A 25,839-nucleotide genomic window follows, 5' to 3' on the forward strand; every position below is an offset into this window, starting at 1 on the left:
TTCCCATAGTATCATGTAGGCATTCTACAAATATGTGTCAAATGGAAAATGAATAAAAACCCAGGGTGTTTTTAAGTACTACTTTTGTAGACTTTCTGGTTATTTTGTTTTTTGTAGGTATTCATCCATTTTTTTTTATTCTATAAAATCTTGCATGCTAAATTGGTTGAAACTTATACCTTCTTTACAGTAAATGTTAATTGACTTTAAGCAGTATTTAAAATGTAGCTTTTCATGTATTTAAATACTCATCAAAAATAAACTAGTATTACTACTCACCTTTTTCTCATCTACAAAATAGACAATAGACAGTTTATCAAAATATTTTTTACTTTTTTTTCCTCTCTTACCCTATTTAGCTAAAAGACACAAAATCAGCAGATCAGAAAACAACACTACTTCATTTTCTGGTGGAAATATGTGAAGAAAAGCACCCTGATATTCTGAATTTTGTGGATGATTTGGAACATTTAGACAAAGCTAGTAAAGGTATGTGCTTTCATTGACAACATTTTACTCCTTTGGGTCTTCAATTAGTACTTGAACATCGAAAATAATGCTTTTATTTGAATATACTAGCCACTTTGTCAGTGTTTTCATACTGAATATGTCATTTTAAAAATAGAAAATAGTAGGTCATTTATTTTATGATTGTCATTATTGGAGCATGGATTTAATTTGTTTAATTAGATAATGTGGTTCTGTATTGAAAAATACATTTTTTGCAGTTTCAATCTTGTGAATACCCACAGCTCTACCCGCTGCTGCCAAGCAAGCCCCTTCACTGTGGTCAGTGAGGTGCTGCCCTGGTACACTCATTCATAAGTACTTAGGGACTATGATGTTTCTCAGTCAAATACAAATTATCAGTGTCTCCCTTTTGTCTTAGTTCTACATCTGTCTCTGCCTACCTTGCAGATGGGACCTGCATTCTTTGTTCTAGTAGTGATGAAAATGCCAGAGATTATATTCCTTCCTTCCTACTGCCCAAATTTCTAACCTACTTTTTGCCCCAACTGTGTTTAGATCAGGTTGTAATGGATCATAGAAAGGCTGGGACCTGTTATTAATACTTGGTTGTAATATGTTAATATAATTTTTGACTACTTGCGGCACCTAGTTTTCTCTTTCATATCACGTTGAACTCTGGGAAAAAAAAAACTTATTTGGCTCCAAATAACCAATTTATGAATACTCTTTTGTATGAATAGATACAAATGAAGGACTATACATTTTGAAAGACAACTCGTTTAAAATGGTGGAATATCTCTTCTTTTTGTGCTGTCCTCTGGTCATTAACATTGTCAACTATTTTAGTAATCTGTGTATTTACATCTTAAAATTGGAATTTATGAAGTAAATGAAAAGGACTTTTTTTTTCCTTATTGCCATGAATATTCCTGCTAAGTAATAGAAAATCACTTTTATCATTACTACCCCCTTTAAATTATGTCATATGCTATAAAATGGCCAGAGTAGCACTTTATGTGCAAAAAGGAATATGACTAGATGAGATATCCGTTGAAATAGTTCCTTAAAATATTTTGAGATATATGTTTCTTTGAAGGGTATATCTCTCATAATCTGTTGGGGGAAAAACATTGAAAATAATATGGAGTTTTTACACCAATAATAACCTTTTACTTCTGTTCCCTAAAATTCTAATGGTATTGGAATTGCTTTCCCCTTGTGCTACCTTAAGATGTCCTTGGAATAAGAAGATAATGTCTGTATATATGTGTGTTTCATTGAAATTTAAGAAGGAAAAATAATCCAAATATTTTCTCATATTAAGCATTGAGATAGGGCAAAAGATCACATAGTGGGGCAAATATTAAAAATAACTCAGTGATATTAAATATAGCTTTTAACTGATTTGTTCATTAACTCAGGACAGGCAACTTTCCTAAAATATGCTTTCAGAGATTTTGGAAATTAAGTGTGTTGAATAAGAACTAAAAATGGTTATTCTTGAGGAATGTTAAACTAGATAAGTAACGTAATAGTGATTGATGAGTAGTACAAAATGCCTTGAAATTTAGAGGAAGTTCTTTTTGTAGGGAAAGGATGAGTAGTTAATAGCTTTATCAACACTAGAACTTTAACAAGAATTAAGTTAGGGCAAGCATTGTCAAATAGGAGCAATTGCATTTCTGGCCAGTTCTAAAATTAAACAGCCAGAACACACTTCTCTTTCACATGTACTTTTTTATTGTCAAAATTATTTTCTAGTGGTTTTGCTACAAATTAAAATTTTAAGAAGTAATTTACCTGCCTCGACTTATTTGTACATAAAATTATGTATAAATATATTTTGCTTTTTAAAATATTTAACTATCAGTAAGGGGTTGGAGAGTTGTTAGTTGGTTATTAGATTCTCTGTTTTCTTTTTTGGTGTGTGTGGGGGGCACCCTAGGCCTTAGGGGTTTTTAGTTTCCATCTGCTAGAGAGGAAGCTACAATGTACATGATTCAGCAGATATTGTTAATATGTTTCACAGGGAGCAACCAACCTCAGATTGGAAATAGAAAAGCCATCACTGGAAGAACTTTAATGTGGTGTAGGTGATTGTTGAGCATAATTTCTTTTTATGATTTTTATCACCCTATTAATGAATGAGATTTTACAAGAATAAATGTAGTATTTGAGGTGCAATAAGTCTATGTCTGCTTTGGAGAATTTCAATGCTCTTATATACCATCATTTAAAAGTTTGCAGATTTGAAATCTCCTTAGTGAGCTATCACATGAATTAAAAAGTACCTTTGTTTTTGAGACATAACAAATCCTGGTCATTAGATACTCCTGGATCAGCGGGGGGAACTTTCATTGCAACTAATGAGCTTACCCGTATGACAATTTTCAAAAATCTACTTCATTAGGACTGCTTCTTTTCTAAGAGATAATAGCTTACAGCTTTACTGTTGTATTTCAGTGAAAATATTTTGGGTCATTATTGTATTTCTGTACACCATTGTAATATATCTTTCCTTTCTGGACTTCTAAAAATTGAGTATATTCTCTCCCTTGCCTGAAGAGTTGCAATTAATTGACTCTAATCTGTGAAGGTATCATTGATTACTTCTTAATAACCTGTTTCATGATTAAATTGGAATGGTATTATATTAATGAGTAGAAAATATGACAAAACTGTGATGGCTTGGGGGTGTATTAAAGTATAACCGAGGTAAATTTACAGTGTCGCCATGTTCAGAGCTGTCTTTTTTAGAATTTTCATACCTCTGCCATCATATTTTTGGTTTTGTCTAGATAGTCATCTCTTAATTCTAGAAATACTGCTGTGCTAATCCAATCTGTAATTCAGTTACTGCCCATTCATTTGATAAGCATGTGACATGTGATTACTCCCTGTGTTAGAAACTCTTGTCTTGCCGCTGGTCTACGGTACTGTTTCTGAGTCATAGTGTAATCCACGTCACCTCACATCTGGTTCTGTCTCAACTGACTCTTCCCTCTTACTCTGAATATCTTTTCCTTCTCTTTTGTGCAACCTCTAAGTATTACTGTTGCTATCAGCATAATGCTGAACCTGTCTTTTTTTCCCCATCCCTATACATTCTCCTTCTAATCTTTTCAGTTCCCAAGGATTTGAATAAAATTATTATATGTACCTTAAAATTTATATCCAGACTTCCCTTTTGAGCCTCCACACTTGTGTATCTAAGAGCTTAGTTATAATCTCCAGCTATATCTCAATTATGTAGATCACAGTATACCGTGAAATGTGGCTTTTGATTCTATACCCTTAACTTCCCTTCCCAGATTCTGCTTACTTGAAAAAAACCTTTCTTGGCTTCCTTCCCATTCCATTTGTCTCATTAACTCTGTCTCATTCAACGCCTCCTGAACCTCCAAAAGTTTGTGGTAGAGTCTACGTTAAATCTATGGGAAGTTGCAGCTATGGCCCAGAATGTTGTCTGTTTTTCTCTGTTACCGAGTGACTTAAAGTAAATGTCACCTTCCCTTTCCTTGCTGTTTTATCATGATGCTTCCTTGGAAACACACCTAAATTTATGTATATTCCACTCTTTCCTTAAAAATAAATTCATAGATTTTTCCAGAAAAATCTTAGACCACTATTTGAGAAATACTGCTCTAGAATAGAGACCATTTCTCAAAGTGCTGGAAGTCTGTGTCACTATCTAGAGAAAGGACAATACTCAGTCCTTTTATTATCAGAGTGGGTATTTTTGTCATTGTTTTTTTATTTCTGTGTTGTTAGTTTTCAACAGTAATCCTTCATATCTTATATTTGATTATTTTTCTCTCCATTTTATAACCTCTTGGCTTTTAAAACTATTTGTTTGCTTTTAGCTAGTAAATCCTTGCCCTGACGGAAATATTTGTCTACTTAAACGCATCTCCTGGTTTCTCATTCCTTGTGACTTTCCAATATTTTATGATAAATGCCTTACTAAATACCAAATGTTTATCTTTTATTCACCTACTGTGAACACTTAGAACACTTAATTTCCAGGTGGCTGCCACCTGGAAACTGCATAGTGTTTGAAAATTTCAAACTCATCTGCTGTAGCAAGCAAAAAGCATTTTCAAAGGCTTCCATTAATCTCCTTATGTTACAGTTTCCCAAAAATGTCAATTAAAATTTATTAGCCAGTTTGATATATATATTGAATATTCAGTATTAGTTGTTAATTCAAATTGCATTGTATATTTTAAGTGTATGTTATAAATACGTAAAAATATTGTGCAACAAAATTAACAAGAGTAACATTGTATTATTGGTTGGAATGATTATGCCATGGAGATTATAAGGTTGAGGTGTCATAATTTTGCAAGCTAAATAGTTTATTTGGAGTTTCAAATCAATTGTAAGATATCAGGGTTTTATGAAAATACACATTAGTGTATTTTCAACATAATGAAGTGATTAACAGGATACATGGTTGTTTGGAGATCATTTATAATAAAATAGCAAAGATAAATGTAGGATACATTCTATTAGGAGCTGATTTTTTTGTCCCTGTGTGTTGAGGCACTAACCCCTCAGAATGTGATAGGGCTTTTAAAGAAGTGATTAAGATAAAGAGGCCCTTTGGGTAGGCTTTAACCATACCTGACTAGTGTCCTTATGAAAAGAAAGGCAATGCATGCACTGTGAGTGTTCTTTGGTGGTGAGTGTGCTATGGTAATAGCATCAGAAGTCAGGGAACCTGTACTTCCAAAATACAAACAACAGTGTAAACCAATGTTAGCTCAACAAAATTTAAAAAAAAAAAAGTGAATTTGGGTATAAAGAGTCACTGGGGATGTGCATGCACAGAAAAGAGAGTGTGAAAATACAGATAGAAGGTGGTCACCTCCAAGTCAAGGAAAGATGCTTCAGAAGAAAGCAAACCTACCCACACCTTTATCTTGAACTCTAGAACTTTGAAAAAATAGATTTCTGTTATTTAAGTCACCAGTATATGGTAATTTGTGATGGCAGCCTTAGCAAATTAATAAATTAACTTTAGACATTTTCTTGCTTAGAGTTTTTTGCCTGTAGCCTATAGATAATTACTTTTTTACTTTATTAGATCAGTTGAACAAACAATCATTGACTTTCTGTGTTGGATGTTCACTAGTAATCAATTTAGGATTATCAAAGGCTCTTGTACAAACCATGAATTATCACATGGATTTACTTAATTATAACTATGCTTCAATTCCTTTTTTGAGTAGACATGACATGTAAATTATTAGTGTAGAAGGAAATATTAAGGCATTCTAAATAAAAATATTCATGAGCATTCACATTTAATTTCAGGGTTAAATCTATGGCATCATCTAGATTTTACTTTCGAATGCATTCATTTACACTAAAATGTACCAAGTTTTTACTTTGTCCTTTTTTCTCAGTATATCCTCATGTATATTTCTCTACCACTCATTCCTATTTTATAAGAAATATTTATAGTTCATTGTGAGCATGGTAGGAGCCACATTATCTTATGAATAACATTTAAGTCCTACCACTTTTGAGGGCTCCCCAGCTGCTTAGGCATTAAGTCTCATCTCTATCACCACGACAGCCTAAGTTTGATCCCTGGCCATGGTGCTAACACACAGACCTCCCCCGTCTTGCCCGCTGCTCCCCTCAGCAGTGTATTTCAATAGATCCTCCTGTTCTGCTCCCCACTCTGTCTCTGGTGAATCTTCTCACCCCCCGCACCTCTGGCCTACACCCTAGATCCTCTATGCAGAATAAAATAAGAAAATAAAAAAGCCTTAAGTCCCACCACTTTATTTCCAGGGATTATCTATGTGGTGTTGGCATCAAAAGTTTAAATTGGAGACTTGTATGTAAGGTTGTTGTACTACTGTATAATGCAAGTATAAACTATTTTGGAAAGCAACAGAATGAAATATAGAAAGAATAGGGCCAAAATCCATAGAAGGATTAAGAATTCTGTAGACTGACATTGAAGAACACTGGGCATGGAGGGACTACTTGTAGCTAAAGATTGCTTTTTTGAGATACTGAGCCAGGAACATTTCCTGTATCTGTTGCTAGTTGGGCTGATAGATGATGAGGAGGAGGAAAACCACATCAGAAAGACTGCTCTATCTTTTTGAAGGTTAGCAGACTACAAGTGGCATCAATACAGCATTAATCTTTTGAAGGAACTAACAGTTTACAGTGTTTGCAGATTTTTGGCCAGCGACACATTTGAAATAGCTACTTGAACGGTTTTATCAGTGTCATCTAGGAGCTATAGCTAACGTCAAGTAATAGGACAGGATCAACAGTGGCAACCAAGGTCTTGGAGCTCTTTTAGACTGCTGGTTCTGAAGCAGTATTTAATGCACTTAAGTTTTGCAACATGAAGTGAAAAATTACAAACAATGTAGATGAAAGAAAATTTTAGAGTAAGTGTATTCTGAGGATAGTTTAACATAGTAAATCTGTTTACTAGAAAGAAGCAAAAACAGTGGATGGAACAAACACATTTATGGCAATCTGCTGAATCCCACTGCTTACAAGGTTGACATATAACTGACTGGGTGAAGAGACATGAAGTTGATCAAATGCTTCAGGTAGAATTGCCAACTGCTTACCAGAAAGCAGACTCTGTTTATGCCACTTTCAAAATTACTTTTTTAAATATTTTTCTTTCTAGGACTGTTAAAAAGCTCAATGTAGATAATAGCGCATATCTAGATAGATATAGATAGCTCATATATATATATATATATATATATATATATATAGCATGTAATAGCATATATATATAGGCAGCTGGTTTAATAGGCCTCTTTTTTCCCCCCAAATTATGCTTATTGAGATAAAGAAGGCTTACATTTGTATCCGCTTCAGGGTTTATAGGTTGAAATCTCTACATATGTGTACTGCCACACCCTGCCCACCACCAGGGCCTCAACAATCCTCTTCCACATGCCATCGAACCCCTTCCTTCCCCCTTGACTACCTCAGGACCTGTTCTCTGGTTGTATCAGTTTTGTAGTTAGATGTTAAGAGCTTATTATTGGCTTAGTTTTGATGGACCCTTTATGTTTTTCTATACTCTACATACAAGTGAGACCATCCATTATTTGTCTTTCTTCTTGTGACTTATATTGCTTAGCATTATTCTCTCTCGTTCCATCCATGTTGTCACAAATGGCAGCTCATCCTTTTTTTATAGCTGAGTAGCAGTCCATTAGCTTACCAAATCTTGAATTAGTAGTTGTATTAGTTTCCTAATACTGCCATTAAACAATTGTCATACACTGGGTCACTTTAAGAAAACATTATTATCTAACAATTCAGGCATTCAGAAGTCTGCAATTAAGGTATCTGTAGGATTCGTTCCTTCTGGAAGCTCTAAGGAAAGGACTCTCCAATGTCTCTCTTCTCGTGGCTGCCAATAATTCTTGGCATTTCTTAATTTGTTTCTCATAGTTCTGCCTCCATTTTCATATTGCCATTTTTTTCTGAGCATCTCTGTATCCTCACTTCTTATGGGATATTTGACTTAGAGCCCATCTAAAATACAGAACGATTTCATCTCAAGATCCTCAGCTGATAACATCTGCAAATCTCATGTTTCTAAATAAGTGACTTTTTAAAGTGTTCTTCGTGGATATGAATTTTGGGGAACTCTGTTTAACCTAGAACACTCATCCTTGTCATCACTCCCATTACTGCATTGAGTATTATGAAATGATTAAGGGAAATTATAGTGATAAGTATATATTTAAAATATTTTCCATTATTGTGAAATATTTTGGTGTTTAAGGGTTATTGTTCATGAGCTTTTGAAATATCCTTGTATTTCATATGCAAAACCTATATCTGTTGAAACAAATTCATATATTCATCTGCATTTCTGGTATTTTTATGATAGACATTGACAATTGTCATAGCCCTAATAAATGATTTCAGTGTGCAAAATTAAAAACGTGATTTAATTAGACTGTAGACGCATTATATTATGGGAGAGGTTTTTGTTAAGTTCATAGACTCTGAAGCTAGAAAATTAGGTTCCGATCCCAGTTCTGCTTGTTGAGGGTATAATCTTGGATGAGTTACTTTTCCTTTCTTGGATTCAGTTCCCTTACCTGTAAAATGAGGTATGTAGTAGTACTTAATACAGAGATTTGTGAGGAAGGTTTAATAGTTTAATATGTGCAAATATTTATAAAGCTTAAATAGCACTCTAAATATTCTCTACATTTGTTATAGTGGCTACTGTTATTCTTCAGTGATTTCTCATTAACAAACATCGATGCTGTCATTAATGATGCAGGTAAACACAAGTATCTGAGTAATACAGAATTTTAATGTGTATTCCCAAAAGTGATTTGAATAGGGCCTCCCCAGTGGCACAGCGGTTGAGCACTGGGTTGCAAAGCTTCCCGCAGCCTCTGTTGCGCCAGTTCGACCCCAGCCCCCAGGCGAGGGTCCCACATGGCACGCTGACCTCTCCTGCCACGCCCACTGCTCCCCTCAGCAGTGTACTTCAGTCCTGCCTGTTTTACTCCAGCTCTGACTCTGGTAAATTCTTTCACCCTCCCGCACTTCTGACTGTACCCAGTGCTTGTAAAAATAAATAAATCTTCAAAAAAAAAAAAAAAGAGGTGATTTGAATAGATTTTAATTGTCTGAAACTTATGCAAGCTTTAGAATATAAAGTCAATAACTTCATAGATTTATTATTAATTTTTTTCTGAAAATTAAAGATTAATATGTATATAGGAATTTTCAGAAATCATAAATAACAATAGCTCATTGCATGTGGACATACTGACATGAGAAATAGAATTTGAGAAACTAGTTTTGTTTTTTTTAAGACACTAATTTCATATTTTGTACTCTGATGTATGATTTGTTTTTTGCTTGTTTTAATATAAGTTCTCATTTGAAAAAGGGTTTCTGTTAATAAACTTTAAAAACAACTGTTATCCAGCAACTCTTCAAGACTTGAAGATTTTTTTTTTTCCAGAAGGTTTTTGCATGTTTGCAAAATAAATGAACCAGCTCAGTGGAATTACTCAGTAATTCCATATGGATATCTGAAACTAACACTTAGTAGATACAAGATGTAAGTGATAGAAACATCTGAAAAGATGTTTACCTACCTCCCTAGGAAAAACCTAAAGAAAATAGGTTCTTGGATAATCATCCCCCTTTCTTCTGAGGAGGTCATCTTTAAAAAAATCATCTGTAAGGGGCACCTTTTGTCGTGTAAATATGTCCTCACTGTGGTGGCAGTTTCTCAATAGCTGTCTGTCAAGCCACATGTTTTAAGAAAAAGTAGTAGTACTCTTTATATCTGTTGACTTTATAAGGAAACTTTCAAAAAAGCTTTACTTTTGCTGTGTAGTGGACACTGTGCTAGGCATTTGTATTAGTAAGATTAGACTTGACTTTGAAGGACAGGAAGAAAATCACAGTGGCTTAAAAAGATTTATGCATTAGTTCACTATCATTTATTAAGTGCCTCTTCTGGCCAGGCACCATTAGGGTTACTGGATAGGGCCTTGGATACTAAGAAGAAAATCCCTTCTCCTTGAAGTTTACCTTTTAGCTGACATGTACAGAATATAAACCAAAGAAGTCAACATATTATGTTAGATAGTGAGCTCTGCTATATCAGGGCAGAGTTGATGGTTGCAGTTAAGATTGAGTGGTCAGAGAAAGTTCCATAGAGAAGGTGGCCTTTGAGGAAAAATTTGAAGGAGGAATGACATGGCAAGGCATTTGAATATTTGATTGGTAGAGGGAAAAGCAAGTGTATAGGCCCCAAAAGTGTACCCTGGAGACTCGAGTACAAGGCGAAACATGAAAGAAGCTAAGATCAGAAGAGATCTGGTGGGATGTTACTATATTAACCATTGTAGGGATTTTGACTTTAAGATGAGAATCCATTGTAAGGTCTTTGAGCAGGAGAGTGACATCTGGCTTGCATTTCAGAGACGACTGTGTTGGAAAAAGTGGAAAAGGGACAATGCAGGAGCAGTGGAATCTGTTGGATTCTGTAATAATAATACAAGGGAGAGATAATGTTGCCTTTCCTGGGGGAGGTAGTCAAAGGTGTTGAGAGATACTTGGATAATGAATATATTTGGAGGTAGAATGAACAAAACAGATGATTGGATGTGTGGGATGTGAGGGAAAGTAGTCACATCACCAATTATTTACTGAGATGTAAGAGTAGCATGAGGAAGAAGAAAAGTTCCAGTTTGAAAATGTAGCTTTGAGATGCCTAGTAAACATCAAGAAAAGCTGTCCAGCAGGCAGTTGGAGTTCAGGGGCAGATCTTGCAAGGAGAAAAATATCAAAAATTTTCAGGTCTGGAAATATGGAGTGCAAGACTTGTTAGACTGCTTGGTCTCGAATAATATTGTCTTATAATTTGTAAGTCAGTCAATCTCTCCATGCTTAATATTTATCATGGGACACATTAAGCAATAACACCCCTTCCTATATACATGCGCACAAATGCCATATCAGTGTGATCCATTGTTAGAAACATCTCTATTATGCATCTTTTAATTTAATATCTACCATATTGAATATCTTCTTTGTCCAAGGGAATTCTCTAAATTCTTACAAACATGTTTTCCATTAGGTAGGCTTCTCCCACTAATACTATTTTTATCTTTTAAAAAGCTGTTTTGTATTTAAACACCATCTCCATAGTAGTAAAAGGCAAAGCAACTGCCTGCTCCCCAGAGTCTGGGAAATGGTTCAACTGAACTAACCAGAACCCTGTTACTACTGGCTGTGTGCCTAGATCCCTCTGCTTGCCTTCTCCCTTTTGTCTTTGCAAATTCTATAGCAAATGTAGGCAGTACTCTCACCGTGGGACATTAAAAACAAACACACACCCTCATTGCATATAGTATAGCATGTTAATTAGGGAACTCTAGTTATGGTGTATTATTATATGAGGTCTCCTCAAAAGTCAGAACAATGAGAAGAAAAACTCTGAGCAGTTAGACAAACTGAGGATAACTTACAGCCTTGCTGCTTTCAGTTTACCTTTGTTAGGAACCAAGTCTCAATTTGTTTTGAGTTTGTGGCATTTTTTTTTTTTTCATCTTGTTTCAGTTTTATACTTTCTCTCAAAGCACCATAATGGGTTTTACAATGATTTTCTAGAACTTAGTCTTTGTTATAGATCTAGTTAATGTTACAATTTTTTTTTAATTCTACTGAGATTTATTTTTGTCCACTCAATTTTTTAACTTGCATTTATAAAATGTTTTTACAACTTTGTTAAATACCTTTATTATAATCGTCTAGAAGAAAATACTTTGTTGGGAACCTGAAATTCTATAGTCTCTGGTTTCCTTCACAGATGAATTGTGTCTATGAGCATAGGAAGGTTAGTTAGAATCTTAAAGTTGTTTTGTGATGATAATTATTGTTTAAACATTCTCTCAAAAAATCAGCTTCCCTGAAATGTATCATAATATCCTAAGAATGAATGTAATATTTCTTAGTAAGTTTGTTATAAAATAATGATCAACATTACTAGAAGATATTCTCAGAGGATTATTATTTAATTACAAAGTCTGCTTTTATGTATGTAATTTCTACTTTTCTTAATCTGAAATCTTAACACAGCAAATCAGAGGCCATCATATAACCAAAAGTTCATGTTGATGGCTAATTTAAACAAATATTTATTGTTCTGATTTTAACTTTCATTCAAAGCTGCTTTAACACCTCTAGTGTGTAATTATCATAATGACAAAGCACTTGGAGACAAGTCTCTGTCTTAGATTTTAAGGCTTTCAATATTTAATCTATTGTATCTTCCCATTTTGTTCTTAATGCTTTTATCTTGAGAGGTTAAAATTAAATCCAAAATACATACAACTTTTGAGTGTCAGCACTATGTTGTATAACTGAAGATACAAAGTTGACTACATTAGTGATTTTCCCTGCAGGAATTCCCAGTCAATTGGGAGAGAAAGACATTTTTAAAAAGACAAAAGTAAGAGTGTAATATTTGTGAAGACTGAGGTAATTGCCAGGTGTGATGGGTAGGAACGGTACCTCACTGGAGAGCTCCCTGTTATAAAGTATGAGTAGGAGTGACTCAGGTGGCTTGGACAAAGAAAATAGACACATTATTTCCGGCATCAGATACAAAATGGATGAAGAGGGATGGAAGATCAAAGCAATAAGCAGGATGTTATTTGGGGGAGTCAAGTGGGCATAATATGAAGTTAAGTGGAGTCAGGCTGTAGATGGCGCTCATACATACTCACATAAGCAGTTTCTTAGCAGGTTTTCAGCAGGAAAAAGACATCTTTAATGTTTAGAAGTCCCCATGTATGATGCAGAGTTGGCATTGGACAAAACGAGAGAAGACAAGAAATCAGTAGAGATGAAGATTGCAGATGACTTTAGTGTTTGAGTGAGCAAGGAATTAAGTGCAGTTTGTCAAGTAAAATGCTGAAGATGTCATGATTGTTTGGATCTGAAGTTGCAGGAGAGGGAAGACTAAAGATCAGCAGGTTTCTAGTACAGGAAATAGAATTCATGGTTTTGCTGCCCACTGAGGTGTAGAGATTATAGATGAGCAGTTGATTGGGGGCAAACACAAATGATGTCTGAGGTGACTGAGAAACACCCATCTGATTGAATATGAACTAAGTAGATTGTAGAAGTGAAATTGCCTTAATCTAGTCCACTCTGTTTAATGATAGCTATGTTTTCTTCTAAATAATAAAAAGGTATAAAAAATAAGATTAATTTCTTGGTCAAGTGATCTGACAAAATTAAAAGATAAAATTCATACACAGGTCACATACAAAGACAACAGTAAATTATCACTTCTTTGAAGGTGGACAATTTAAAACTCTCCACTCTAGCTGCAATTTTGAGTGCAAAGTAATATAGTCACTGGCATCAAAGAACTTGACATATGTGAAAACAGTAGCTAAACTTATATTTGAAGATATGTGAAGGGATTATCTACGGAAATATAATTGCTAAAAAAAGGGCACCAATGGAATTTTTAAATACTCTTTATTTTACACATTAGACCCTATTTTATTAACTTATAAATTGCCCATGCCTTTCTTCTCTCTTTCAAGTGTGCTTTGGTTCTTTATTTTTTAAAAAGCAACTAACAGTGAAAAGTCGCTCCATTATAGTTACATGCTCTTATAACAACCAAGTGATGTAATCAGAGATTGCTGATGAAGCGTAGTAATGCTTTTAGGGTTTCTAACAAAGCAGTCATAGCTTGCTTACTGTTTATAATGTCAACTTTCAATGCTTGAATATGCTTCAAACATTCCTTATATATTTACTCTTGAAATTAGATTTTTTTCTATATAGCCTTTTTTTCTTTATACTTGCATAGCACTGGTCCTGACACGATGCACATGGTAATGATTTTCTTTACTTTTTCTTTAATTCTCCTATTATTTCAATCCATAAGCTCTTCATCTCTCTATATGTTCTAAAAATAAGTGTAACACTACATACTGTACTTAAAAAAATTCTTCATCTTATAGCATTTATCTTGTATGAACTATCTGTGAGGTAAAAATATAAGGTGTGGTTCTTCCAATTTTACTGATGTGAAAAGTGGAAATTGAACCAGTGAGCAGTTGCTTCAAATCTCAATGATAGAAAATAGTCACTGACCCACTGGCTACCAAAGAGTAGGAAAAGAATCAGGATGACCTGATACATTCTTTCATCTAAATTTCAAGTCTTCTCTCATCCCATTGAGAAGGATGGGCTTTGTGTTCAGTTACAAGCAGCTGGACTCCTCTGAGGGCAGCCCAAGCTGTAAGACAGCTCTATGGATGACATCTCATGAATCAAAAATATACTTCTTTTACAACACCTCACAGGCCCTTTGAGTTCTGCCCTTTGACCAGACATATACTTCTCTGTCCATGTGGTGTGTAGTAAAAAATAAGTATTGGATTATTTTCCCAGTTCCTGACATAGACTTCCTTAAATTTTTAGAATTCCTTAAGTGATAAAAATAATTTATTTCATACGCTAAAGAGATGACTCACAGCAGGTGATGGTGGAAGGATGGATAGCTTCAGAAAGAGAGTTGGGGGGAGAGTTAGCATTGGTTGCCAAAGGTACCAACCATGTGATTAAAACTTTCAACCCACCCTTTGACCTCCAGGCAGGGTAGAGGGGCTGGAGATTGAGCCCAGTCATCAATGACCAATGGTTTAATCAACTGTACTTCTGTGATGGAGCTTTAATAAGAACAGGAGACTGTGGTGATGGTGCACGGGTGCATTGGTGAAGGAAATTCTATGGGGAATACACCTGGTGGGGGAAGCAAATATTGTTTAAAAATGAACAATGATGTAAAAATAAATAATAATAACTCTGAAAGGAGGCTAAGAGAGCTTCTGTTTTGGTGGACACATGGATGGTGCACCTGAGGAGAGCATGGGAACGCCCCCATTGCTTGCCTTATGCAAGTCTTCCATTTAACTGTCCCTGACTTTTATCCTTTCTACTAAAACTTGTAACAGCTAAATGTAGCGCATTTTTAGTTCTTTTAGTCATCCTAGCAAATTAGAGGAAATAGGGTGAAGAAGTCATGGGAACCCCAGAATGTCTAACTGGTCAGATATATGTTTTGTCCCAGGGCAAGTCACTTTTTGGAAATGAGGGCTTTCTCTTGGAACTTAGTCCTTAAACCTGTGGCGTCTGCCCTAACTCCAGGTAGTTAGTATCAGAATTGAATTGAAAGATACTTGATGTTGGAGAATTGGAATCATGTACATGTTGTTAAAAAAAAAAAAAACAGGGCCTCTCTGGTGGCACAAGGGTTAAAACGCAACCTATGAGACAATCCACAGCCACTGCAGCATTAGTTCAATTCCCAGCCAGCCAGGGAGCTACCCACATGGCGCAACTGATCTCTCCTGTCTCACCTGCTGCTTCCCTCAGCAGTGAACTTTGGTCAATCTGCCTGTTCTGTTCTCTACTCTGTCTCTGGTGAATCCTCTCACCCCCACACCTCTGGCCTGTACCCCAGCTCTTGTATGCATAAATAAATAAATCTTTTAAAAAAAGTCATTTCTATGTTCCCTCCCAATGGTTGCATTGTGCTTGTTACATGGTAGCTCTTCAGACTTCTATTCTTTTTCTAGCTATTTATCAAAACTTGATGTGTATGCATAATAAAATTAAGTCAGCAGACTAAATCATATTTTAATTATGTGGTTTTGTTCAATGGTGTGTTAGTAAATGCTCATTCAAAAATATAGTAGTACATCTACCTGTTAATCTATCCAGAATGCCCAGGTCTGTTGTCTCAGATGAAGCCATATGTGGATTACTTATAATTGTACAAGACATGTGTACTTAAGTGGTATTACTGACTGGCAGGTAGGGGTGGTAAAAGTAATGTGATAATTTCTGTAATAATTTCTGAATAGTTAAAACTAAAGTCAAGAAGTTTAACCACCTCAGTCAAATTTTGGCTTTACCATTTAATTTTTTGACTTTTATTTCAGCTACCCAACTGCAGTTTTCTCGTTAAAACAGTAGTAATAACAATGCCTATCTCATGATGGTCTTGTGAAGATTTTGAAAAAAATAATGGAAAACACTTGACACTACCTAACATACATAAAGACTGAATTTTAGCTGCTAGCTTCACTGTTGTAATTCTTAACATCATCACCATTACAACTACTAGTGGTACTAGACTATTAATACACTTCTTCTGAACCTAATTCATAACATAACATAAATTGGTTGCATAACTTACAAACTTTCCTGAATACATTTACTTAATGAAATGATTTTATGTATTTTTGAACTTTTGTTTAATGAGAAATTTCAAAGTTTAGGGAAGTACAAAAGTAACTGTACTACCTGTAGGAGTGCTTGAGAAATGATTGAGGAAATGTAAATGAGATTTTAGAGAGGAGATCAAATAGACTAGAAGAGTAAAAGGAATCTCTGCTTATAATGCAGATACTGAACTTTGAAAGAAGCACAAAAACATTTGGAAATGAGAGGTGTCATTGAAACACCATAGACCTAATCAAATGGATGTCCTGGTTTTGAATAATTGACAGATATAAAAATGAAAGAGCATAGCATAGGAAATACATGTTACCACATGAGCAGTGTACAGCAAGATACTGGGGATGTGAGTTAAGTAGACTGAATTAATTAATACACTAAATGCTATCATTTAGAAACATTTTCTGCACTCTATTACTTGGATTATTGTCTCAATCTTAAGGATCACAGAAAAGGGAAACGTGAGTAGTAAAAAAGCTAGGGAGAAAATATGTGCCAGTGTAAGTTCAGAATGACTTCAGTGAGAACTGAAGATTGAAGTGTCATCATTGATTTGGCACCAGCACCTATCATGTGGTTTTCTGAAGAGTTCAGTTGATTTATTAAACATTGTATCTGAGAATTAGCTTACTAATAGTATTTACAATAAAGTGTGGTGAAGATTTAGTAATAGCTCTTAGTATGTTAGAATAGCAAATGTTATTTTTTTGTACAGCTTGTTGAAAATCAAAAAGCTTCTTGTTCTTATGTTATATTTCATACCTCCCTTTGATTCTATTCTGTTGAGCCAAGGTTGTAAACCTAATTTGTTTTTAACTCAGTCCCATTTTGCTGGGCATGTAGACTGTTTCCAAATAGTGTCTGATTCTTTTAGGTGAAACTTGTCTTGCACCCATTCGTCAGGAAAAACTTGAAATCTGAAAATGGTAGCTTACCTAGAATTGCCTTATTATACGTACTTTTAAACATTATTTTGTATAATTTACATTAGTGGGAAACAAAACAAGTGTTTTGTTACTGAAATTCATCTGAACCAAAAGCAGATAGATAATGGTGCTAGCCATTACACCTTGTTTAGGTATCTTATGTAAAAATGACAAAGCAAAAAATTCTAGGCAGATATTTTTAATGTATGCCCTGCTGGGTGACCAGTACATTCTGCAAGTTTCTTAGTGCTCTGCTTTACCTTTGTTCCTTCTTGTGCCCTGCAATGATAACTAAGTCAAAGAAGGCAAATCTTATTAGATAACAGTTTGTTCTCTGAGTCCCAGTAAAGAAGGTTTGACATTTGTTCTTCATGTTGCTCACCCTCTGATACCATTTCGTTCCTATGATGGATCACCTTGGACAATAGAAAACAGTCTTTCCCATCTTCATATACTAATCACTGTTTTCTCTCAAGAAACAATGCTTTTGAGAACATTTCAATTATACTAAAATAGATCTAATTTAAAAACGGACTCTTTCTTAGCTCCACTTCACCTGAATACGCTGATGATCTTGTCATGTTTATAGAGGTCAAGTACTCTAAGTTTAACTAAAACGTATTTCTTAAATGTAATTTGTTCATGTAAGCACTCCTAAATTTCATCTTAAGTCTTGAAAACTCTTGTTAAAGTTCCTTTATGTGTGGATTTAAAAATTCAGGAAAAAAAAAAAGAAATTAGTGAAATAGTTCTTCCTTTTGTTATAGTGACTCTTCTAACATTATTTTACAGTTTGTCACAAATGTTTTGTTTCTAGAGTGTTTTACCTTTTATATATTATAATTTTGTCCTTTCAAGGCATTTAATGTACTCTCTTTTAGTCTCTGTAGAAATGCTGGAAAAGAATTTGAAACAGATGGGAAGGCAGCTTCAACAGCTTGAGAAAGATTTGGAAACCTTTCCCCCTCCTGAGGACTTGCATGATAAGTTTGTGACAAAGATGTCCATATCCTTTTGATATTGAAGTAACTTAAGTCACTAGTCAACTAGAATTACAATTTATTTTATGTTTTTAGGTATTTTTACATAATCAGAGATCATGCTAGGGTGCCAACTTGTAGAAGATTTAACCATTTCCTTTTGCTGGGAAATTTATCAACATTTCAATCTATCATGAATAATATACAAGTGCATTCTACTGATTTTAATTCTTTTTTTCTTTTTTATCAAGTTGGGTAATATTTTTTTCTCTTCTCTCCCTTCCATATGCCCTGCTTCCTTCTGATGTTTGTGGTAAATTGAAAGGATATGAAAACTCAATTTGAGGACATTTTAATCTAGCATCATGGTGTGATATAGATACTTTTGAAATGTTTCAGGAAGGAGATAAAGATTTATAAACTGGTTTAACTAGTCAACTAAATGTTAAGGTTTGGTTTTATTGGGAGTGAGTGAATTTTCCCTTATTTTCTTCTAAGTTCTTTGGCAATCTAATAATCAAATTGACAAAAGACAGATTAACAGGATAAAAGTAATTTTAATTTCATAATGGAGCCCAAAGAGAGAAAGAGAAATGGCAAATCCAGCAATTAAGACTAACATGCCACCCTGTGCTAAGGAATGTGGGCTGGATCTGGTACATCAAAGGGGAGGAGGGCAATTCACAGGAAGATAAGAAGATATTTGGTATTTGGATATTTGCTCTACCAAGCAGGTAAGTCTTTCAGATTAAAAAATAAAGTTATCACTGGTAATTGCTTTCACTGGGCTAGGTCCTCTATCTAAATGCTTTTAGGTTATTGAGAGGTAAAAAAAACAATTTCTGTGTATGCTGGGTCTTGATTATCTTCTGCTCAAAATAAGCCACATGTGAAAGTGACTCACTTTGGAGCAGCATATTCTGTTCCTGAACAGTAGTTAGTAAAAATTAGTTTATGTTCTAGAAACTTTACTATTTCCTTTAGACATAGTACATGGCTCCAAAATCAAAATTTAATTCCTAACAATCACTACTTTTGTAAGTGTCTCCAAATCCAAAATAAAATTGACCAATTTTTTTTGTGTGTATGTGTGTGTGTGTGTATGTAAAATTAATAGCATGAGGTTAAAGTATTGAATTCAATTATGTTTGGTTTCTCTGACTTTGTGGTTTAATTTCTAATAAGTAGTTAAAATAATAGACTTTTTTTTTTACTTTCTGAAATGTTGAATAACTATGAAGTTAGAGAATGATCATCTTTTCTGTTATGATAAAGAATTACTACTATGAATTATTAAAATCCCATATGGACTGCTGAATTCTATATGAACGAATAGCCCACTCTAACAAGCTCTTATAAAGAGATTTCTAATATTTTATTGTAAACTAAGATATTTGAAATAACTGCTTTTCCTGTTTCTGTCACTCCTCCCTTGAGATTTAGTGAATCGCAGAAATTATTCGGCTTGTCATAGATTTTATTGTATATGCTTTCAGCTTAATTGTGAATTAGTTCATTTTTAGCTTTCTTCAGTGTCTCTTTTGGGAAATATCATAAAAATACACTCCAGCAACAGTCAGTTCAGGCTAATGTGTTTGTTTTCTTTTGTATCTTTCTTTTCATCCAGTTTCTTAGGCATTGGTGCCTTTATCATTATACTAGAAAAGGTTGGTTTTAAAAAAACTGAAGATTAAATGTTTTCACCAAAAAATATTTTTGTAGCACCTTCTCATATGGTAAAGTATGTGTTTTAAAACTAAATCTGTTATTGCAGAGTTACATTAGTTTCATCATTCTTAGCTTGTTCCCCTCAATCATTTTATCATGTTAAAATATTCATATTTGACTATTTTAATCATTAAGTGCTGTTAATTGAAGTACTTATTGTTCCCTATAGATAGAAAGCATTTCAGTGAAGGTTTTGCTCGCATGCAGTTTCTGCTAATACACTGTGAGTGTACTAATTTGAAGCCTAGGTTTCTGGGACACATCACCTATGATGAATTCCTGAGCTTATGTAAAGGTTGAGAATCCTGCTCAGTGGACAATCTCAGAACCTATCCATACTTGTATTCATATGACACAAGAAGCTGAATGATGTCGGCATCTTGAAAGGTATGCAGCTCATAAAAAGCAACCAGCAGGAAATCAGAAACAGGAAGGATGATTCTTTGTTGGAAACAATTTTTCATTCTGAGTACAATTACACTCCATGGACAAGAAAGCTAGTACATCCTGTTGCTAAATATCACAACCTAGAAGCCTCTAATGAACTGATTAGCATGCATGTATCTCTTGGAAGTCAGATATATGAACAGTTGGTGCACTTTGCTATTGACAAAGCTTATAATCATAAATATTCTTTGCTGAGATTAGATTGCATTCGTTTGTTTTTCATCTTAGACATACTAGTTTTGAAATAATTAAATTCATTCATTGCAAAGCTTTGTTTACTTTAATTAGGACTGACAAGTCAGATTTTGAATATTAAATGCATTTATACGGATCTTATTAAAATCACAAATTGTGAGCTTCCTAAATCTTAGGAAATGGACGAATTTGGAAACTAAAATGCACAAGAGTAAACATGTAAACCTAAGCAAAAAGTTTAGGTTATGAATGCTCTAACTTTATGTTTTAATTTTTCATGCTTATTAGTTGAAATACATACCAAATGTTTTGGTTCATCAACTAGTCTGTAAGGAATATGGATGCATTTTTATAAGTAGATACTTAATCATGATGTAGGGAACTATATGTTAGTAGTTTTAAATGATGCTATTATGTTAGAGTATGAAATGTTACTATTAGCATTCAATTATACCATATTGTCTTGTGTTCTTCTTTATATACATCATTATACATTTAGTGTATTCTTTAAAATATATATAAAATATCACTGATATTTTAGTAACAATTGTTATTTCCAATAGTTAACCCTGGATAGAAACACAATAGAAGTGAGTAGTTATGCTGCAAATATTTGCTTGAAAAGTATGTAAAGTGGATTTGAGATCGGGACATTAGTATTATATGTAAACTATTATTTGTGATGCATACATGCTTCCTAAGGTCTTATCGGCAAGAATATTAGAAAAATGCCAGGATTTATGTCATGCAGTGCCTGTTCCTTTCTTTTGACCTTTAAATTCTGAAATTTTTCTTAATTTAAGGGAAATAACAAATAGACCCTAGAGTTTTGCCCTTGGAATTCTCCTTGCACAAATATTTACCTTTATATTTCTTTCCTATCTCCTCTCCTGAGCCTCTTAGAAAAAAAATTTTTTCCTAAACATTTATGCATTTTTATATTTATTTTTATATTTATCACAACTTAGGTGGTGAATTATTTCACTCTTCCTCATGGTATAGTCTTTAAATTTCATCATTGTAATCCTATTATATTTTCTTTTGTTGTTGCACTATGATGTAATATTTTAGGCTGAAATCACTACATATATGGTAAAACTATCTCAATTCCTTGAGAAGTGGACTTCCATCTTCTATATAAGTATCCCATACTACATATAACAGTGTTTTTCAGATAAAAGAAGTACATTGTTACTTCATCTAACTGTGGCTGGGAAGTACAAGAGAAGAGTGGAATGGGTGAAATGTGAAATGTAAGCTTGTCTAGCCCACCGTCCATGTACATGAGGATCAAGCTGGGTAACTGATTTGGAAAATTAGATTTTTTGTGTCCTCAGTCTTCTCCCACTCTTTCCTGTCTTTCTTTCTTGCCTGTGTTTCATTTAACCCACTTTTAACAAACTTTTAATGTTTCTTATCATTTATGAATCTTCACATATTGAGAGGCCTTTTCCTTCTCTATCACGATTTCATGAGGTGCTGCACAACTTAGTGCTTACTGCTCTGTGACAGTCAGTTGTTTCAATCAGTATCAGTGTCTAGCCAGGACTTCCCTGTCTCCCCAATATAAATTAGCCTCTATCACTCACTATAACATCACAAATTTTTATTTTCTTCATCATAGCTATCACTCTCTGAATAGCTCATTCATTTACTTCTGTACTATCTGTCACCACGCTGTAGAATGCATGTTTCACAAAGCAGGGACTTGACATTGTTCCCTTTTTCCTTCTGAAAGAGGGGAATACACTGGGGCTCAATGAATGCACTCCAAATGACTGGCTGGCTAGACCCTGGATACTTAAAGATGTTTCATGTAAGGTATTAGATTTATAGCCTGATTTCAGCTGATCGTTTTAACCTGTGTTAATGGAAGTAATAGACATATTTGGAGGGGAAAGTGCAGTGATGAGGACAGAATATTAGAATACCTGGACAATTTTTTTGTGTTAGGATGGGTTGGGAATCAGCAGTCCTAGCTGACCAGGAGAAGAATCCCAGACCTTAGTCTTGCTGTGTAGTTGACCAGCACAAAGTATGTGTGGCCCAGTGCTTGCGAATACAGATCGGGTTGTCACACTTTTCAAATGGGAAGATTCTGGTGATTCAAGTAGAATTTCATGAGAATTTCGCCTTAACTCTGGTAAAGAAAAGACATTAGGTTTTACAAATACATTGAGTAATTGGATATATATCAATATTTTATAAAGAATTTTATCAATTATTTGTTAAGTAACTCACCTATTTCCCTAAAGCTCTGTACAAATACAGGACTTGCTGGGAAGAAAATAATTAAAGCTTAATTGCTGTTTACATGGTCATTCCCTTTATGTGTACTTTATTGTTACAAGAACAGCTATATTGGTGTTTCTCTTGGATGATGGTAATGCTGCCGCTGCTGCTGATTTATCTGGTTGTTTTACCATCTATTAATGAGAGGGTTCATTTATAATGTCATAGAGTACCTCATTAATGTAACCATTCATTCCATTTTATCAAACAGTCATTTTTAAACTTCTGACAATTAATTTGGCTATTTCCAAAATTCCAGTTATTCCAAGTTCCATTTCATTTCCTTTGGGAGCAAATTGTTTTAAAGATAACAATGATAAGAAAATTAACTTAGAAAGCTCTCTGGCTGTTAGAACAAGGTCATGTAATTTCCATAGTTTTGTCTCTTGATCTTATTTCCATTCATATCTTTTAATGGAATTGTACTAGTTTTTATTAAGTATGCCCAGGTATATTTCTAATATCATTAACTTATGATCTTACCTGTACATCTAAGATATTATTATTAATACTTAGTTTTTTTTAACCTGTTTTTCAAATTAGTTGTTGAGAATAGACAAATTGTCAAGTGTTAACATAAAATTACTAGTATTTTGTTAGGTCCTAATAATTAAAATTCAAAGCCATAATAAGGGCAGAAAAGAAGTAGCTATAGAATTGGAAATAACTTAACAGTTGGAAATAACCTAACAAAGTAGTATAACATGTTGTCCAGGATAACTACTTTTCAGGGGCTCTCTTAGCTTTTAACATTACATCCAAATTATGTGTGTGCATGTATATACACAATTTTATGATGGAAATTCCATCACTTTAATTAGACTTTTAAAAGACTTGTTACCCTTTCCACTAAAGTTTAAGAGTGATGATACCAGGATATGATAAAGATTTGCAGATGATTAAATTTAATATATCTAAGAAGGTATTGCACAGCACCTAGAGAAAGGACAGATGATCCGAAATGTGGCAAGAACAAAGCACTACTAGGAAATTGAATTAGTCGGGTAAACTCCACTTCATTGCAGATGAGTATAATATACTACAAACACTGTGTATTCATTAGAATAAGTGATCATTCCTAGCTGTAGAGGATAGAGAAGAAAACTTCGTAGAATGAATGCTTGAATGATAGGTTTAGACAAGCAAAGATAAAACAATTTCTCTTTTAGACAGACATTAAGGAAATAATCCTTGTGATATAATCTCCATATGGAATGTAATTTTTTTGTGAGTGTTTATAGATTAAAAAAGTGTTGACTTCTGAACTTACTAGGTAAATGAAGGTTAATTATTTCTCATTATGAATGAATCACATTTTCCAGTTAATGATACTTTCTGAATGCATTTCAAATGTGACTTATATTTACATAAACTTATATACATATAACATTTCATGAATATGGGCCATTCATAAGACTAACTTCTTACAAATTTTTGTCATCTTTTGTTCATCCACAAATTAAAAGTTGACATTACATATAATAAATGCATCAACTTGCATTAGAATCCCTACTTTTCTACTCTCTTCTTATAAACTATATATAGCTATAAATATATAGCTACTTTTTTTAAAAGGTTGATTTATTTATGCATACAAGAGCTGGGGTACAGGCCAGAGATGCGGTGGGGGGTGGTGGTGAGAGGATTCACCAGAGACAGAGTGGAGAACAGAACAGACAGACTGACTGAAGTACACTGCTGAGGAGCAGCGGGAGAGGTCTGCTGCGCCATGTGGGTTGCTCCTTGGCGGGCCGGGGATCGAATTCGTGCTGCAGAGTCTGTGGATTGCTTCATAGTGCGGTGCTTAACCCCTTGCACCACCAGGGAGGCCCAATATATAGCTTTTTATATAAAATACGAATATATAGCTAAGCATAGCATATAAAAAATGAAAGAGCAATAAGTAATTTGTGAAATTAACATGGGTACAGGTGATTTGTGGGAAGCTTGAGTTCTAATAAGAGTTCTTCAGTGATCCTGGAGTCACTGCCTATCTGGCAGCAGTGGTACCTCTTTCTTCCTTGAGCATTTATTTTTTTTTTAAATGAAGGGCTTCTGGGCCTCTCTGGTGGCGCAGGCGGTTAAGCGCCACACTGTGAAGCTGTCCACCGCCTCTGCAGCGCCGGTTCGATCCCGGCCAGCCGGCGAGAATCCCACATGGCGCAGCAGACCTTTCCTGTCTAGCCCACTGCTCCTCTCAGCAATGTATTTCAGTCAGTGTGCCTGTTCTGCTCCCCACTCTGTCTCTGGTGAATCCTCTTACTCTCCTGTGCATCTGGCCTGTACCCCAGTTCTTGTATAAATAAATAAATATTAAAAAAAAATGAAGGGCTTCTGACCAGAGGAACCATATCTTTTTGGAATTGTAGTAAAGTTTTCCATATATATATATATATATATATATATATATATATATATATATATATATATACACACACACACACATATATATGCGTGCTATATATGCATATAGCATATATATGTATACATATACATAACATATGTACATATATATTCCATTTGTTGGTTTCTTTTAATTTGAATCCAGTTATTCTTACTAATTTGCTGATTTAAAAAAATTGTGCTGATTCTGGGTATCCTTTTACATTATTCAGAGATAATAAAATGACAAGTAAGCTTAATACAGTATGTTCTATTCCTTTAAATGTCCCAATTTGAAGGTGCCATGTCAATTATGAGTGCTGCTCTAAAAGTCATCTTTTCAGAATGTGCTGAAACTAACTGCATGAGCAATTTTTCACATCACAAAGAAACTCCGGTTTGTTTAGAAAATGTTTTCTCCTGCCACCACAATCATACTTGTTAAGTCTTCTCACTTTCAGTGTATTTTGAACTATGTTGTTACACACAAATGAGAGAACATTTCTCTGTGTGTGTGTATAGTCATAATTTATATCATAATGCATATACTTTACCAGTTTTTAAAATTAGAGTTAAACTTGGATGCATTTGTACAATAT

At 34.3% G+C, this 25,839-nt stretch overlaps 1 protein-coding gene across 1 annotated transcript in view; it reads left to right on the forward strand.

Annotated features, from left to right (window-relative positions):
• The window catches only part of DIAPH3 (diaphanous related formin 3), a 454,058-nt gene that overhangs the window by 265,428 nt on the left and 162,791 nt on the right, over positions 1–25,839 (forward strand). The window contains 2 exon segments of the mRNA XM_054701595.1: positions 360–489; positions 18,098–18,221. Of these exon segments, the coding sequence (XP_054557570.1) occupies positions 360–489; positions 18,098–18,221 (254 nt within the window).

Source organism: Talpa occidentalis, unplaced genomic scaffold (genome assembly GCF_014898055.3).
Source record: "Talpa occidentalis isolate TD23 unplaced genomic scaffold, MPIMG_talOcc4v2.1 talOcc4.5, whole genome shotgun sequence".
In the NCBI taxonomy this organism is placed as follows: Eukaryota; Metazoa; Chordata; class Mammalia; order Eulipotyphla; family Talpidae; genus Talpa; species Talpa occidentalis.